Source organism: Mesoplodon densirostris, chromosome 14 (assembly GCF_025265405.1).
Source record: "Mesoplodon densirostris isolate mMesDen1 chromosome 14, mMesDen1 primary haplotype, whole genome shotgun sequence".
NCBI lineage: Eukaryota > Metazoa > Chordata > Mammalia > Artiodactyla > Ziphiidae > Mesoplodon > Mesoplodon densirostris.
The window spans coordinates 59023270-59041606 of record NC_082674.1 but is presented as its reverse complement, the minus strand read 5'-3'; the positions used below and the strand labels follow the sequence as shown (position 1 = coordinate 59041606).

The following is an 18337-nucleotide window of genomic DNA, read 5'->3' as shown; positions in this document are numbered from 1 at the left end:
GACTTTGGAATTTGTCTGTTCTTTGATTTTTTAATTCGTTTAGATGGTTGGTAGGTTGTTTATTTGAGATTCCTCTTGTTTCTTGAGGTAGACTGTATCTCTATAAACTTCCCCTTTAGAACTGCTTTTGGTACGTCCCATAGATTTTGGAGTGCTGTGTTTCCATTTTCATTTGTTTAGAGGTATTTTATGATTTCTTTTTGGTTTCTTCATCAATCTCTTGGTTTCTTAGTAGCATGTTGTCTAGTCTCCATGTGTTTGTTTTTTTCCCATTTTCCTTTCTGTAATTGATTTCTAGTTTCATACTGTTCTGGTTGTAAAAAATTCTTGATATAATTTCTATCCTCTTTAATTTGTTGAGACTTGTTTTGTGGCCTAGCATGTGACCTACCCTGGAGACCATTCCATGTGCACTTGAGATGAATGTGTATTGTACTGTTTTAGGATGGGATGTCCTGTATATATCTATTAAGTCCAACTGGTCCAATGTGTTATTTGAGACCATTGTTTCCTTATTGACTTTCTGTCTGAATGATCTGTCCATTGATATAAGTGGGTGTTAAAGTTCCCTACTATTATTGTAGTGTTGGCAATTTCTCCCTTTATGTCTGTTAATATTTGCTTTATATATTTATGTGCTCTTGTATTAGGTACATATATGTTAACTAGTGTAATACTCTCTTCTTGTACTGATCCCTTTATCATTATGTAATGACCTTCTTTCTCTTTTGTTATAGACTTTGTTTTAAAGTTTATTTTGTCTGATATGAATACCGCTACCTCCACTTTCTTGTCATTTCCATTTGCATGAATATCTTTTTCCCTCCACATTCTTGCTTTCAGTCTGTGTGTGTCTTTAGCTCTGAAATGAATCTCTTGTAAGCGGAATATATACGGATCTTGTTTTTAATCCAATCAGCCACACTAAATCTTTTGATTGGAGCATTTAGTCTATTGACATTTAAGGTGTTTATTGATAGGTACATACATATTGCCATTTTGTTACTTGTTTTCTGATTGTTTTGTACTTCTTCTTTTAGTTTCTTCCCTTGTGTTTGGATGACTTTCCTTTTTATTTTATTTTGTTTTTATTTATTTTTATTAAAAAAATTTTTTTTGGAGTATAGTTGATTTACAACATTGTTGATGACTTTTAGTGGTATTTTTCTGTTCCTTTCTCCCTAGTTTTTGTGAATCTATTGTAGGTTTTTGATTTGTGGCTATGATGGGGTTCATATATGTTGACCTATAACTATATCTACTTGTTTTAAATGGTAGTCATTTAAGATCAAACACATTCTAAAGGATCTACATTTTTTACTCCTTTCCCCCATATTCTGTGTTTTTGATCTCATATAAATATGGAACGCTTGATGAATTTGCATGTCATCCTTTCTCAGGGGCCATGCTAATCTTCTCTGTATAATTCAAATTTTAGTATATGTGCTACCAAAGCAATCATCCTTTAACATGTTTGTAAAGTTGGTTTAGTGGTGCTGAACTCGGTTAGCTTTTGCTTGTCTGTAAAACTATTTATCTCTCCTTCAGATCTGAATGACAGCCTTGTCATGTTGAGTATTCTTGGTTGTAGGCTTTTCCCTTCTATCTGTTTAAATATATCATGCCACTCCCTTCTGGACTTCAGGGTTTCTGCTGAAAAATCAGCTGATAGCCTTATGGGAGTTGCCCTGTACATACCTTGTTGCTTTTCCCTTGCTGCTTTTAAGATTTTCTCTTTATCTTTAATTTTAGCCATTTTAATTACAATGTGTCTTGGTGTGGATCTCTTTGGATTCATCTTTTTGGGGATATTCTGTGCTTGCTGGATATGAATGTTTCCTTTCCCAGATTAAGGATGTTTTCAGCTATCATTTTTTTTTTTTTCTTTTTGCGGTATGCGGGCCTCTCACTGTTGTGGCCTCTCCCGTTGCGGAGCACAGGCTCCGGACGCGCAGGCCCAGCGGCCATGGCTCACGGGCCCAGCCGCTCCGCGGCATATGGGATCCTCCCAGATCGGGGCACGAACCCGTATCCCCTGCATCAGCAGGCGGACTCTCAACCACTGTGCCACCAGGGAGGCCCTCAGCTATCATTTATTCAAATAAGTTAACTGCCTTTTTTTCTCTCTCTTTTCCTTCTAGTACCCTGTAATGTGACTATTACTATGCTTAATGTTATCCCAGAGGTCTTTTATACTATATTCATGTTTTAAAATTCTTTTTTCTGTTCTGCTTCGGTGATTTCCAGTAGTCTGTCTTCCAGTTTGCTAATGTATTCCTCTGTATCAGCTAGTCTACTGTTGATTCCTATTAGTGTATTTTTATTTCAGTTATTGTATTCTTCAGCTCTGTTTGGTTCTTCTTTATATTTTCTAACTCTTTGTTAAACTTCTCACTGTGTTCATCCATTTTTTCTCCCAAGTTCATTAAACATCTTTATGATTGTTACCTTGAACTCTTTATCAGGTAGATTGTTTATCTACAGTTCACTATGTTCTTCTTTTGGGGTTTTATCTTGTTCCTTAATTTGGAATATATTCATCTCTTCCCTCATTTTGCCTAATTCTCTATTTCTATGTATTATGTATGTTGGTTATGCTTCCTGATCTTGGAGAAGTGACCTTATTTAACAGATGTCCTATGGGGCCTGGCAGCATACTCCTCTCTGGTCACCAGAGCTATATGCTTTAGGGGTGACCCTATGTAAGCTGCTGGGTCCTTCTGTTATGATGGGACCCACTACTGCAGGCAGCTGGTAGATGGAGCTAATCCCTGGCATGGTTTGTTGCCAGACCCTGACTCATGCCAACCTGCTGGTTTGTGGGGCTAAGTCTTGGTGTAGCTGGCTGCATGGACAAGGGTATCTGGGGATTGTGCCTGGCCTGCTTCTGGGCAGGGCTTAATTCCTATACTACTGGCCTCTTAGCCTGGGGGGTCCTGGGACTGGTGCTGACCAGCTGGTGAGTGGGTAAGCCCTTGGTACCAATGGGCTAGAGGAAGACTCCAAAATCGTGCTTGGCAGCACCAGGGTCATGTGGTAAAACAAGCTCTCAAAAATGACTGCTGCCAGCATCTATGTCCTCAGGGGGTGTTCTTTTTGGCTCTTGCCTCTCTGGGAGCCTCTCCAAGATCAGTAAGTGAGTCTGACCCAGGTTCCTTTCAAATTGCTGACTCTGCACTGGGTCTCAGAGCATGTGTGATTTTGCATGTGCCCCATAACAGCAGAGTCTCTGGCTCTCCCTTAAGCAAGTCCCACTGGCCTTCAAAGCCAGACATTCAGGGAGCTTGTCTTCCTGGTGCAGGACCCTGGGGCTTGGAATCCTCATTCCTTTTGGGAGAAATTCTGCAATTGTAATTATCCTCCCATTTGTGGGTCATTTACCCAGGGTTGTGGGTCTTGACCATACTGCATCTTTGCTCCCACTACCAATGTCACTGTGGTTCCTTCTTTATATCTTTAGTTGCAGAAAATCTTTTCTGCTAGTGTTCAGGTTATCCTCATTGATAGTTGCTCAGTAAGTAGTTGTAATTTTGGTGTGCCCAATGGGAGAAGGTGAACTCAGGGTCTTCCTACTCCACTATCTTGGCAGCAACTCCAAAGTGCTTGAAGTGTCAGTGATGGGTGGCTGATAGGTCTCCTGTCTTATGACTTCTCTTTCAGAAGAAAATGAAATGTTTCCTGTACTCTTAGTGCCAATGTTTTGTGTACTTTAAAATTTTTTTAATTAATTAATTAATTTATTTTTGGCTGCATTGGGTCTTCGTTGCTGTGCATGGGCTTTCTCTAGTTGCGACGAGTTGGGGCTACTCTTCGTTGCAGTGTGCGGGCTTCTCATTGCGGTGGCTTCTCTTGTTGAGGAGCATAGGCTCTAGGTCTGTGGGCTTCAGTAGTTGTGGCACACAGACTCAGTAGCTGTGGTTTGCGGGCTCCAGAGCAGAGGCTCGGTAGTTGTGGTGCATGGGCTTAGTTGCTCCATGGCATGTGGGATCTTCCTGGACCAGGGATCGAACCTGTGTCCCCTGCATTGGCAGGCGGATTCTTAACCACAGTGACACCAGGGAAGTCCCTCTTTCTTGTACTTTTAAAATGCTTTGCAAGAATGCAAGCCACTTCACTCCAAAGAAATATGTCTCTTACGAGTTGCATCCATTTTAATGTTTATAAGAAACTCTCAACTAAATATGCTGGCTAAAAAGTACTGAATGTGCACAATTAATTGAACATCATTTAACAGAGATTTGCTCTGAACTCTCAGGTGACTCAGGCATTTTGTCAACTGCTGCTGTTGCTTTGTAAGTACATTGTGAAATTATATTTAGAACTAAATAAAGGAGATGTTGCACAGTTTTAACTCCAAGAATTAAAACTGTCCCAAGTTAAGTAGAGAAGGAAAGATTTATATAACTAAATGATCATTTGAACGTTGAGCAAAAAAGAGAGAAACTAAAGATTATGCTCAGTGGAATTTTAAGCCTTCTAATTTGTTTAGGTATGATAACTTCAGGATGGAGGTGCCATGGTTCAAGCCAACAGAATACAATTGTAAACCGAAAAACTTCATCTGTTTTGCATATGCCAACTCTATGGACTAATACAAAATGTTTCATAATTGTAAGTAACATTGACCTTGTTTACAATGTACTAAATGGACAAAGTGTTATATTGATTGTTCTATACCTAAGTGACACTTCAGGGAAACACATATTTATCTGAAGATAGAAAATTGGATTTAGTGATGAATAATTTTGGATCTCCCACTCCAGTTCACAGTCAGCACTTGATCAATGATCTTATTCTTGTTGGTTTCTTTGTTTATTCAACATAATGTACTGGAGCACTACTCAGCATTCAGAGCTCAATCATTGAAATTTGTTTGGCAAGTCAAACAATATATAAGATTTAAAAATTCTTTATACCATACAGAAAGTACTACTTCTAGTACTTTCCTGGTTTTATTTGTTATGCTTAAATTAAATACAGCTGGGGTTTCCCTAGTGGCGCAGTGGTTGAGAGTCTGCCTGCCGATGCAGGGGACACGGGTTTGTGCCCCGGTCCGGGAGGATCCCACATTGCCGTGGAGCGGCTGGGCCCGTGAGCCATGGCCATTGAGCCTGCGCGTCCGGAGCCTGTGCTCCACAATGGGAGAGGCCACAACAGTGAGAGGCCCACGTACCGCAAAAAAAAAAAAAAAAAAAAAAAAAAAAAAAAATTAAATACAGCTGGAATTTATTTTGGTGGAAGGAGTGAGGTAGGGCTCCAACTTCTCTTTTTCCTTCCAAATTGCAAGCCAGTTTTCTCAAAATGATTTAATGAAGAATGTAATTTAAAAACTTGCATGTGCCCAAAATACTATTTAAATTGAATACTAATGAAATCTTGGAAAGAAATTGTGGCGTGATTTTCTGTTTTCAGATGGTTTTATTCCAATTAAGATGAACTCAAGGCTTAATGAGGACTTGTAAAGAAACAGATTCAGGAACTAGTACTCTTTTACCTACAAAAAATATAAGAGGAGGAGGATGGAATGGAAGCCGCTAAGGAGAATAAGGTGCAGAAATAACAAAAATATTTTGAAGTATATATAGATAGAAGGGTATTTATTACAGCACTGTCTATGACACTGCCTGGTTTCTTAAGCAGATAGCAAACCTCTAGTGTCCTTTTTCTGTGAGTCAAATCAATCATAGCCACATTTCTATTATAGGCAGCCAAACAATCCTGACTGATACACTACATTTATTTGTCTTCCTGTGTGCTTCTATATCTCTACTTTTACTTCATTGTTTCATTTAGCATGGGTTACTTTTTTTTTTAATTAAAAGTTTTTTTAAAAAAATAATAATTGGGCCTCCCTGGTGGCGCAAGTGGTTGAGAGTCTGCCTGCCGATGCAGGGGATACGGGTTCGTGCCCCGGTCTGGGAGGATCCCATATGCCGCGGAGCGGCTGGGCCCGTGAGCCATGGCCACTGAGCCTGCGCGTCCGGAGCCTGCGCGTCCGGAGCCTGTGCTCTGCGACGGGGGAGGCCACAACAGTGAGAGGCCCGCATACCGCAAAAAAAATAAAAATAAAAAAAAAAAATAATAATAATTAATTTAATTTATTTATTTCGGGCTGTGTTGGGTCTTCGTTGCTGCGTGCGGGCTTTCTCTAGTTGTGGCTACTCTTCATTGTGGTGCGCAGACTTCTCACTGCAGTGGCTTCTCTTGTTGTGGAGCATGGGCTCTAGGCGTGCAGGCTTCAGTAGTTGTGGCACACGGGTTCAGTAGTTGTGGTGCGTGGGCTTAGCTGCTCCACAGCATGTGGGATCTTCCCGGACCAGGGCTCGAACTTATGCCCACTGCATTGGCAGGCGGATTCTTAACCACTGCACCACCAGGGAAGCCCAGCATGTGTTACTTTTTAAAATCTAAAACTGTTGGTAAAAATAAAGAATATGTTGAATGTTGGACAGCTAAAGAAGAAATGAGAGTAATCAAGATAGTGAAGAGTTTATTGGAGGGCACAAAATAATTTGAGCAATATAATTTAATCTGCAAAGTAATAGCCTTTTTTTTTTTTTTTTTTTTTTTTTTGCGGTACGCGGGTCTCTCACTGTTGTGGCCTCTCCTGTTGCGGAGCACAGGCTCCGGATGCACAGGCTCAGTGACCATGGCTCATGGGCCTAGCCGCTCGCGGCATGTGGGATCTTCCCGGACCGGGGCACGAACCCGTGTCCCCTGCATCGGCAGGTGGACTCTCAACCACCGCGCCACCAGGGAAGCCCGTGATAGCCATTTTTATGATCAGGATGTTAAGCACTTGAACAACCTACACTTAATTTTCATAACAAAGACACAACTAGGAAAGGGGTTAATTTTAAGAATTTATTATTTTTTTTAAAAAAGCAACTTCCAGGGTTTGTCATTGTACACATTTAGCCCAGTCTCCTATAGCAGGTACAGCAATAACTGATTTTTATAACATTGACTCAGAGGCACTGAAGATCCATACTGTCTTAGGAATTATCATAGATAGAAGAAAGAATTAGAAGAGTTTAATGTTAAGTGTATTTAAAAAATCATATTCTAATTCTTTTAAATTGCTTATCCAAGTATGATAATATAGTAGAGTTCAGATAACTAGAAAACACAATTGACTAGAACATCCCATTCCCATCTGGTGTGCATTAATAGGCTTTTAACGCATATATCTTTATATAGTTTGCAAAGTAATTCAACCCACTTTTACACAGCATTAATTGTTTTTTATTGAGTTGGCACTGGGCTGAAACTGTTGCTCATTATCTCATCATTACTTTTTTCTAGTTCTTGGATGGATTTCCCTCATCTGACACAGTGTTTGGACTTTAGTATTTGTGAGACTTCCAGATTATCTCTGCCCATTCTAGTGATATTTACAATGAGGATATCCACAGCCAGATATCCAAGACTATTCATTAATATGTCCACTAGCTCTGTTCTTGACTTTGGTAAAAGAGAGACCTTGTGTCTTACTGGAGTATGGGCCAAGCTCCAGGACAGAAGCTGTTTGTGAACTGGTCGTCAACAGAGGTAACCACTCAAGGTTCTTATTAATGCTGTGCAAACAAGGGTCTCGTCATTTCAGTAACTATTTGTACATTTATAAAAGCAATACAGTCATGGGAAAAACCAACAAGCACAGCTTGGTAGAATAACCTGCCATGAAATATCATTGGCCTTATAATAATTTACTACAACTGTTCCTTTTATTCACACTGGATATGAAATGCTTCCATCTAACACATGGAATATGAATATATACAACAAAAAGGTGGCTTTTATTAAAAAAAACTTCAGGAGGACAATAACATGAGGGCTGAAAAAATAATTTTGTGCAGTTTCCTAATCACAGTCATATGTCTGCTACCTTTTACAGGGAATGACACAAGTTTGGATAGATTTTATAAACCAGTTAAAGAATTTTCCTGCCTGTAATAGCCTACTATTAAAATATTACCTTGTTCATACAGTATAGAGGTTTCTCCTTCTCCACTGTAATTCTAAGTGACTGGGGTTGACATGAAGAGTCCCTTTTAAGGACAAACCCTGTTAATCCTCTTCAAAGTCATCATATATTCGCAGTTCCCTATTTCATCTAAAAGTTCACCAAAACATCTTGGAAACTGCACAGGGCTTCTGACTGATGTGCAGTTGGGATCCTGAATGTTGCATTCTCACCTGATGCCTGCCATCTTGATGCACAACAATGTCAACATCTTGGCTTGAACTTTCTGATGGCCGCAGTGAGCCATGCAGCAGTGGTGTGGGGTGGGCTGTTTTGTACCGCCAGCAGTCAAAACAGTGGCCAGGGGCTCAACGCCTCTATGCTGTGAGTCTGGGGAACCCATTCCCCTGTGGAATGGTTCTCTGGAGTCCAGCAATGTCACTGCAGGTGGCCAAGACATTCTGACACCTGCTTCATGGAGAACTATACTCAAGAAGAAACCTAATATTCTAAAAATAGACAATATGGGCCAGGTTGGGGGGCAAGCGAGGGAGGTTGCTTTCATAAGCCCTGTAAACTATCTCTGATTTTAGCTCTATGAGGAAGCTGGGAGAGTCTCTGGCAGCGGCAGGCTGGGAGAAGGGCAGGTCTGAGGTATGCTTGGGGAAGTGTCAGTTTGGTGTTGGCAATGCAGATTTAGTGCCTGTGGACCCCGACTAGGGCACTCTGCCTAGATCTATTCTCCCCTGACTGTACCTTTTATGCCCAAGGGTTTCCCCATTCCCCCACACAATCCTTGTTTGCTTTTGCTTTCTAAAGTTGAGATGGCAATTAGGGATCATTTATGTCTCAATTTTGACAGATTAATGGTGGCTCTTTGGAATTATGATTTGAGGATTGTGTAGAAATCATTGGGCTCCATGGAAGATGGTGCTGTGATTGATTAGCAATGTCTGCCATGGCTACAAGCATTGGTGTGTATGGCATGCATGCTAGGTCCTATGTCTCTGTTCTAAGTAAGATGAAAGAATGAGGCTGGCTTGATGGGTTTTTGAAGGATCTTTGGAGACCACAGCCCAAAGCACTAAGTTTGCATTTACTTTATATTCTGCTTCATTCCTGAAAAGATTTAAGGGTTTTGGGAGTGGAATTTTAAGACCTGTGGAAAGTTGGAGGGGGAGGTAATTTTGAACAGGCTGGTGCAGGAGGCCCTAAACAGTGGCCTCTGTTTTCACCCTTGGGTGATGAAGCCTAATGTTTAGAAAGTGATTATAGAGCTTACTGGTGATAGCAGATTCAGAAAGACTTGGAGGAGTGGAGTGGTTCCCAGGCATGGTGGGAATTTCAGGCAGCTGATAATATTTGTGAGTATGTTGAAAAGCCAAGGAGAAATATATTTGTATCCACAAACAGATGCTTTTTTTTTGGATAAATTCCTTAGTATGTCAGGACTATTGTCTCTCAGCTCTACCTAGAAGTCTCTGGTGCACAACTTCACAGAGAAAGAAAAACAAAATCAGTGAAATTGTGTGGTAGGTGCTAGTGATGACATTTTGGGAAGATCAACTAATGTTTGTCTGTGGAAAATAGGATCAATCACTTCTTCATATCTCAAGTGATTTAAATCGAAGCCAAATCTTGATTTTTTAACATGAGGCATTAACAAGTTGCTCTTTGACGATGCCATTGTCTGTTGATTTAGGGGCCATGTTGGGCCAAAGCCAGCCACCTCCAGTTGCTGATGGCCTGTGGGTTTTAGAAACTGTCTGATGCTCCCATCAGTACTCTCCTGTCAGTGCACATACCTGATTTCACTTACACAGCAACATGGTAACATACCTTTTCCTTCAGTAAACAACCGCCCTCTTCCTCACTTGGAAACTGGGAGAATTTGGAAGGAAAATAAGGCATATCTTTTTACTCCTCTGCAAATCCCAGAACATGCTTTTGGATACCTGTATGATGTTGAGTTTCTTGCCACAATGGGGACCCCAATCTTTCCCCAAAGATGTAGGCAAAGGGTCTCGACCTTCCTGGATGGCACATAGAGGTGAGGATTCCTTGGTTCCTAGGCCAAGGGTCCAGGGTCAAGTGATGGAGGTGGAGTGAAAGAGGGAAGGCAGCATTTAGCAACCCAGCAATGTTATTTCTTATCTGACTCTGCATTTCACCCTCAGAGAAACGATTTTCTTATTGATCTCCATGAGACACAATCCCATTTAGAGCATCTCAGCAGTTTCAGTGTCTCTGGAACCTTCTAGAGGTGATGGCTGGCTGGCTATAATTGTGACTGTAGTTGCCTCATTGTTTGTTTTCAGGCAATTCAAAATTTCGCTTTCTTTCCTCTGATCACAATTGTCAGTGTACTGGTGTCACAAACCAATTTTTAAAGTGTGTGAACGTCAGTGGGCTTTATCACCACTCATTTCCAAAGTGGAAGCCCCCTTTAACTGGAAAGACTTGTTCTAACACCACAGAGGAGCTTCCTTCCCAAAGTTTCTGAGAGAACCCAGAGCATGAACTGTGGGTTCTAGACAGAGGGCCTAGGAGGTGGTCGGGAGGGGGGTGGTGCCCTGTTGGGAGGGGGAGCCTGAGGGGGAGGGGGGAGGATGGAAGGTGGGGATGGAATTGGAGGGGTGGGGGCACTGGGGGGTGGGGGAGGGCAATGGGGAGCAGGGGGGGGCGGGGTGTAGATGGGAGCAGGAGGCGGTGAGGTGGTGTGGTAGGCATTGTTGAGGGGGTACTTGGCAGGCGGATTGTTCTTGACTCTGGTGAAGTTGATACAGCGCCCCTGGAAGAGAATCAGAGAGAAGGAAACATGAGCTGATGCTTGCTGGGGCCTTACAACAGGGCAGGTGGCAGTGTGCAGGAGGGGGGCACCCTGAAAAATATGTGGAAAGCAGATGCCGTGTTTATGTCCGTGCGCTCAGTAGAGCATTACACCAGAACTTGACAACAAATAAGCTCCTTGTTCCCTTCTTCTGGGCTTACTGTGTTGCAAACTTATTTGTTCAATTTCATTTTTCACCGAGTCTCTCTCAAGGAGGTGGAAGAGAAGGGGACTGACCTTAACTGGACACACAAGGTCAAGGTGAGTACAGAGGTCGTTGAATTTAATCTCCTCAACAGCCTTGCCAGGCAGGTATTATTATCAGTTGTTCCATTTCACAGATGAGGACACTGAGGCTCAGAAAGGTTAAATCACAACTAGGAAGAGGTGGGGTTGTTGTCACCAGTAGATAGTCTCCCGCTCCAAGCCCCTGCCTTCCCCAGAGCTCTGACATGAACAGTTTATCCTGCTTTTGTTTTCCCTGGGGAATCCCTCTTCTTCCAGCTGCTGTTGCACCTGCCCAGGTGCCCTTAGGTTCTTAAGAAATACCACCTGGGGACCTTTTGTTGCAAAGCAGGCATCTACCCTGAATCCAGCTTTTTCCCCACCCTTCCCAGGTACCTGACTAGATAATGCAGAGTGGACACCTGGAACCCCTACAGAAGCCTCTTCAAAGTCTAGAATATGAAGCCAGCCCTAGGTAGCCCTCTCTCCCCTGGGGCACATCCTCTTTGCTCTCCAGAATTACAGGCCCGCCAGCCCTGCCCCCCAACAGATACCTCTAAGTCTCAACAGGCACTTGGGAGCCTTTCACCCAACACTGGGCTCTGCAAGGGACGGGAGCACAGGGGCTCTCCCTGTCACGATGTTCTCCTTCTGGTATGTGGACCCCCCTCACCTTTCCCATTTGACCCTCCCCTTCTCGCCTGGGCAGGGGATCGGCCAGCCTTGTGGGGTCCTGGCCTTTTTCCAAACTTCCCACGCCTATGGGGGCATCTTCTTCTCTCTACTGTGTGTCCTGGATGCTGAGAGAATCGGGGCCACCCCCTCTGAGGCTGCCCTGTCCCTTTCTCCTCTCTTGCTCATTTTAACCTGATTTTAACCCGATACAAGCATTACACTGGGGCCGAGGAGGGAGTACGGCATTTTCCCTGGCTTCATTCTTCAGGATGGACGCCCATCCTGCGGTGGCCAAACTGGATGGGATGTGTCCAGAGGGGCCACCGTTTTCCTTTCCAGGCCTATTGAGGAAGGGCCTGAGGGGGACGAAGCGAGTGAGGCTGTGGACTTTAAGGGCCAGTTACCTGAAGGACAAGAGGGAAATACAAGTGTGTGATTTGAGACTTGGCTTGGGGAGCGTCACGGAAGGGGCACGGCGAATGTTTGTGGGAGCTGGCGGGGCCCCGAGCAAAGCTTTCCTCACACGTGTACACCCCATCCATCCTTCCAGTCCCAAGTCAAGTCCCTTTTCCTCCACACATCTTTCCCTGAAGAGTCTGCTTCCACTCATCCCTTGCTTCCCTCCCTGAGTTTTCTAGCTACAGTCTACGCCACACACCAAAGCCTGCATACTATAATTGCTTTATCTGTAAATGCCTTGGCTCCCTGACGAGGTGAGAAACTTCTGGAAGGCAGTGGCCTTGTTTTGTGCTCCACTGTTGCTTTAGGAATTACAGTGCCGTATTTAGAGGTCAGCACCCCATTTTCTCTGAGCTTGCGTTTCATGAGATTAAACCATGACCTAACTTTATTAGGTTTCGATTGGGGTCCACAAACTGCAGAAATCAGCTACCATCTTCTCATTGCATTGCCCAGAACTCCCAGATCACGGTCAGACTTTCACGAGTTAAGTCAACTTTGTGACCCAGTACTGTGAATTCCTGTTTGTCCAAGCAGCCCTCTTTTACAGCTTTATAAATCTAAGCCTCGATTACAGTTTATTTATGATCCTGGATAAAGCTCTTTCTTCCAAGATGTGAATGTCCTAACAATTACCATCTGTGATAAGTTCCTGTAACGGACAACTCAGAGTTGGGATTTACTGCACTACATGTTCTGCCTTTCATTCCTAGATATGCCCAGTCAGACCAAGAGGCCCATTTCCTTTAAAGATGAAGGAAAATTCCAATCCTGGGGAAGGAGCTGCTGGTGCCTGGAGTCAAGTCCCCACGTGGCTTCAGATTTCCTTTAGGGCTGGTCATCCCACTGCTCTCTCCCTCCCTTTAGGGATCAGTGATGGTGAGCTGGGGCAAGAGAACAGGTGAATGATCTCAGAGGCCCGTTTAATTATTTCACACAATTATAACTCTAGTGTTTTTACTGGGGACACAATCAGGAGCTGCCAGGCTCCTTCTGTTCATAACCCAGACGAGGATTCCTAAATGTCTTCAGAAAGATTTGAAAGGATCCACGGAACAAAAGATGACCTCTCACATCTGTCAGCTAAAGATGGAGTAAAAGCGGGCAGGGGTGTGGGGTGGGGGCGATGGGAGTGAGATGGAGAAAGATCTTCCTCGGTCAGCCCCTCCCCTGCTGCCGTCACAGCCTCTTGGCCACAGCAGCTGAAGGACAGGGGTGGGGCGGGGTGGGAGAGAGGCAGAGAGCACCCCTTCCTATAGTCAGTAATACCCCAGGGGTGCCCCACGGACACCTGCTGCAGAGCACAGGCTGTGGTTCATTACAGGTCCAGCATATTCGAGCCCAGCATAGCAGCCCAGAGCCAGAGGGGCGGGGGCAAGCTCACAGCCTCTGCCATGCCCTCCTGAGTCACACCCCACTGAGAGATGGAGGCTGGGGATAATACACCACCTGCCACTCCCGGTCAAGATGATTAACTTAACCATTTTTCTTGAAGGGCTTGGAACAGTGCCTGGCACATTGTGTTTGGTAAGTGAAGTTGAGTCTGGGTACGGAAACATGCTCAGACTCCTAGTTCAGTGCCTCCTAGGAGAGCTGCAGGCTAGAACCTCTACCCTCCTCACCCGGCTTCTAGAATAAAACTGGTATACAGGGAAAAAACTATAGCACTGGACACATGATCAGAGCAGCTCCCAGAGCCGGCTTTCGTCCACACCCTCTTCTGGCCTTCCGTTGCTGCGTCACTCCTGTAACTTATTCTTACAGGACACACAGTTGACTAGTGATGCATTGACACATACTTACTGTCCTGAAAAGAAGATGCAGACACGGCATAAACAAATCCCTGGGGTCAGTTACAGCAAGACGCAATTAGGACTTCAGGGAGGGGTGTGGCTACAAATGAAGTTCTTAAAACCGGGAGCCAAAGGAGCCAACATAAACACTGTTAACACTTAGACCATGTAGCTGGCTTTAAGATCAGTTTACACGACATCATTTTTTGCTTGCGAGAGGACAATTGAAAGGCCAGATGTTCTCAGTGTCACACATGCCAGCAAATCTGCCCAAGTGTTTGGTTAAAAGTTTGCTAGGACAACTGGAGCACTTACTTCCTACGCTGGTCTTTGTAACCAGTTTAATTCTTTGCAGTATTGTTTTCGGGTTGCTTGATTCAGATCCAATATTTGGCTTTGACCTCAGTTTACCTCACTGCTCACTTACAAAGTATATATGCCAATTATTTTCACACATTAGCAACAAAATGTCCTGATTAAATTTTAAGAAGAAAATGCAACAATATCTCTTGCTAAGTGGAGGCTTAGCAGGATGCTAGGTGACGTTCTTCCTGGGCTGAAGAATGCCATTTTGATTTGGTTGAATCTAGTGGTGTTGGGAGGATTATTAGAAATGTCCAGGCACATCATCCACTTTATTATCAAAACCCCATGAGCTAAGTATTATTATTTTCATTGTACAGAAAGGAGATTGAGGGCTCAGACCTATTTAAATAACGTGCCCAAGATGACACAGCTGGTAAACTGTAGAAACGGGATTAAAACTTAGCTCTGCTTGCTTTAGGCTCTCCTCCCCCCTTTTTACTGCATTATCCTGAACACAGGCTAAAAGTGCAAATAATGCCGTGAAGCACTTGTAGACGGTAAGACACAGTGTTGCACTTGGCCACAGTCCATCAGCTCTTAACATAGATCTGATCAAGAGATCAGATCAAGAGATCGAGAGATCTTTCCAGAATGTAAGTCTGGTCAGTTCACTCCCCACATCAACATTTTTCAATGGCTCCCCAGTGATCCTAAAAATAAAACCCAAATGCCTCCCTCCGATAGCACATGCTATCTGTGATCTGGCCTTGCTTCCATTTTTCAATTAAATTCTTGCTCTTTGTTGTGGGATGTCCACCCTAGCCCACCTAAGCTCTCCACAAATATCTGTTTAATGAAGGCTATACTCTGCCACTTGGTAGTCTTCTCAATATAAACCTTGTTCCCCAATGGCTGGGGGATTATTTCTGAGGCACCATCTGGGTCTTCTCCTTTGGAGATCTTCATAGCAGCAGAAGGTTCGCGTTTAAGTTGGCACTCAAAGAATACTGCTCACACCTTTGAGGGTCTCTGAGGTGGAGCAAGCCTTCGTAGGAAGCTCAGATTTCCCCTGCAGGCTTAGGTTCTCAGAGGATCAAAGGTTCATGAACTCACGGCTGTGTGTTTACATCTCCTCAGTCATCCCCTGATGGTCTCTTTGGACCATTCTCTAGACTCTTAGGGTAGGGGTGGCGAGAATCCTGTGTGCTCCCCTTGATTTCCACACTTGAAGTGTTGACACGTTACCTTTAAAAATATCGTTTTGGGTTACTTTTTATTGATTTATCAAAGGAAGTTGTTCTTCAACAAAACTCTTTATCTAAACTGGAGAGGACACACTTTGAAACCATCATGGTGTAGTCAGGATGAAAGATCTTATTGACCAGGTTCTGGCTTCTTCCTAGCTTTGAACTGCAGACACTGATGATCCAAGGAGAACAGTCAGGAAACTGGGGGTGTGGGACTGTGGTCTGTCTGCCCTGCGGGTCTGGGCCGGGAGGCAGACTTCCATCTCCAGTTCTGCCTCTAGTGTGTGAAACCCTAAGTCTCTTTCTCTCTGTGGGTCTCTGCTTCTTCATCTTCATCTGAAACAAAATTGTTGCGCTAGCTAGACCAAGGACCCTTCAGCCCCAATATTTTAAAATTCTATCAGAATTCAAATTGCTTTGGAACCCTTTAACTTGGATACTTTAATCTGAATTCTTTGGGGGCAGCCAGATTGCACATCTTTTTTTTTTTTTTTTTTTTTTTTTTTGCGGTACGCAGGCCTCTCACTGTTGTGGCCTCTCCCGTTGTGGAGCACAGGCTCCGGATGCACAGGCTCAGCGGCCATGGCTCACGGGCCCAGCCGCTCCGCGGCATGTGGGATCCTCCCGGACTGGGGCACGAACCCGCGTCCCCTGCATCGGCAGGCGGACTCTCAACCACTGCGCCACCAGGGAAGCCCACCCCCCTTTTTAAAAAAATAAATTTATTTATTTTGGGCTGTGTTGGGTCTTTGTTGCTGCGTGTGGGCTTTCTCTGGTTGCAGTGAGCGGGGGCTACTCTTCGTTGTGGTGCATGGGCTTCTTATTGTTGTGGCTTCTCTTGTTGTGGAGCATGGGCTCTAGGTGCGCGGGCTTCAGTAGTTGTGGCTTGTGTGCTCTAGAGCGCAGGCTCGGTAGTTGCGGTGCACGGGCTTAGTCGCTTCGCGGCATGTGGGATCTTCCTGGACCAGGGCTCGAACCCGTGTCCCCTGCATTGGCAGGCAGATTCTTAACCACTGCACCACCAGGGAAGCCCTGCACATCATTTTATATACTACTTAGTTTGGCTAACTCTTTGTATCGCATATTTTCCAGCTGGCCATCAGATTTACAAAACATTAATAAGTTGAAAATTCAAAATTGGATTCTCCATGTTCTGCTCTTTTGTTACCATGGTAAGTATTCAAGCTTGCCTGTGAGTTCTGAATTTGGGTTTGTGGGATGATAGGGGAAATGTGAGAAGAGCTGAGGGCTGATTGCGTGCAAAAGACTCGCCAGTGGTGAGCTCATCTGTGCTGAGTGTTATAAAACATCTGTTTGGGTATCAGGCACATTCAATGGAGAGGGAGCTGGCCTTCAGAGGTGGTTAAAAATATGCCATGGCTTCCACAGATTAAACCAAATAGTTTCCTATGAATAGAGGACACTTAAGGAAATTAGATTTCACAGGAAGAATAAGAAAGTAATCAGATGGAAAAAAAAGAACAAGTCTGCCAAGTTTCTTCCGACAAATACCTTGACTCTCTGGCCTAGTTCTCCCCTTGATTGTCTTGTTTGGAGGTATTTCTCATGTTAAGTGGATTTGATTTCCATAGTTTGTTTTATGTCAGTTGTTTAGAATTAGGAGCATAATTTCTAACTTACATCACCCTTGTAAATGGGGGTTGCTTCTCAAGCTAGACCACAAAACTCACTGACATGGTGAAGCAACTGATGTAATTCTGCTGAAGTAGGTGCTCTGGTGATAAATGAGACACATGAACAATGAACGGATGGAGGGCTGGATAGGATGACTCCATCATGCTGTTTCTTCTGTCTGATTCTTCTCTTCACTTGTTGTCATTTGTTCATTCATCCTTTTGACAAATGGTTTTTGAGTGCCAGCTATGTCCTGGACACTTTATAAGGTGCCACAGACAGCGCTGAGCAACCAAACACATTCCCGGCCCTCATGAAGAATATAGTCCAGAGGTGGAGTTGGACAGCAGTCAAACATCCCACAAATAAATGGATCTCAGCAACCGTATTTGTGTTCTGTGACACTGGCCTTGGCTATAGTTGACTGGACCAGGGAGTGGACGCCTAATCTGAGGTAGACCGGTCAGATTCTCTCTTCTGGGAGTTTGGAATTATGACTGAGTTTGCAGGTAGTTAGTCAGTTAAGGTTGATCCCTTGAATAGAGGGGATGTAAGTGGAAACTGGGGGGTGGCCATCTTCTGCCACAATCAAGGGGAAGCAGCATTCTGATTCTCTCTCTTAAAGATCTTTCCTCTCCACTCATTCTTCCACACCCTCGCTGTTGCTCATCCTCTGTAACTTCTAAGTATACCAGTCTTCCTGCTTTCAGCCTTTCTCTTTTCCAGTAATATTTTGGTTTCCATATAAAATGTATATATGTACACACATAAATAAAATGTGTGCACATAGATATACACGTTTGCATGCACATGGATACATAGAAGTATATATAAGATGTATATATTCCTGTATATATAAAAATTTACATATATATATGCATAGACATAGACACACATTCAATGTTGTCTTCCTGCTTAAATTCTTCAATGTCTCCCCTCCCCACTTTCTACAGGAAAATATCCAAGTTCCTCAGCACAAATCGGCCCTGCTCCCTTGGTATTTCTTTCTGCCATTCCATGCTGTTTTCTTTTATTGAACCACACACTTCAGCTTTGGTCCATCACTTGAAATGAAGACACCATACTCTGGCTATTCATTTAACAGCATTCATTCATAGGCCCAAGTCTAGGACAGGGACAAAGTGGCACAGAGACAGCTATCTTGCCTTTTTCCTCTTTCCCAAAGCCAGAACTGAGGGCA

The 18337-nt window shown here is 43.8% G+C and overlaps 1 protein-coding gene and 1 non-coding gene across 3 annotated transcripts in view; both read right to left on the bottom strand.

The window, feature by feature from the left end:
• The window catches only part of ANTXR1 (ANTXR cell adhesion molecule 1), a 292266-nt gene that overhangs the window by 34672 nt on the left and 239257 nt on the right, over positions 1-18337 (bottom strand). The window contains exon 18 of one of the 2 annotated variants that reach the window (XM_060117933.1): positions 6851-10757. The exons of the other annotated variant lie outside the window; for it this stretch is intronic. Within the exon in view, the coding sequence (XP_059973916.1) occupies positions 10497-10757 (261 nt within the window). The 3' untranslated portion in view covers positions 6851-10496. Of the gene's footprint in view, positions 1-6850; positions 10758-18337 lie in introns of those variants that run through there. 2 annotated transcript variants of the gene reach the window in all.
• Positions 1356-1458, bottom strand: LOC132502241 (U6 spliceosomal RNA). The gene has a single exon (XR_009534436.1). It is a non-coding gene; the product is annotated as a U6 spliceosomal RNA (small nuclear RNA).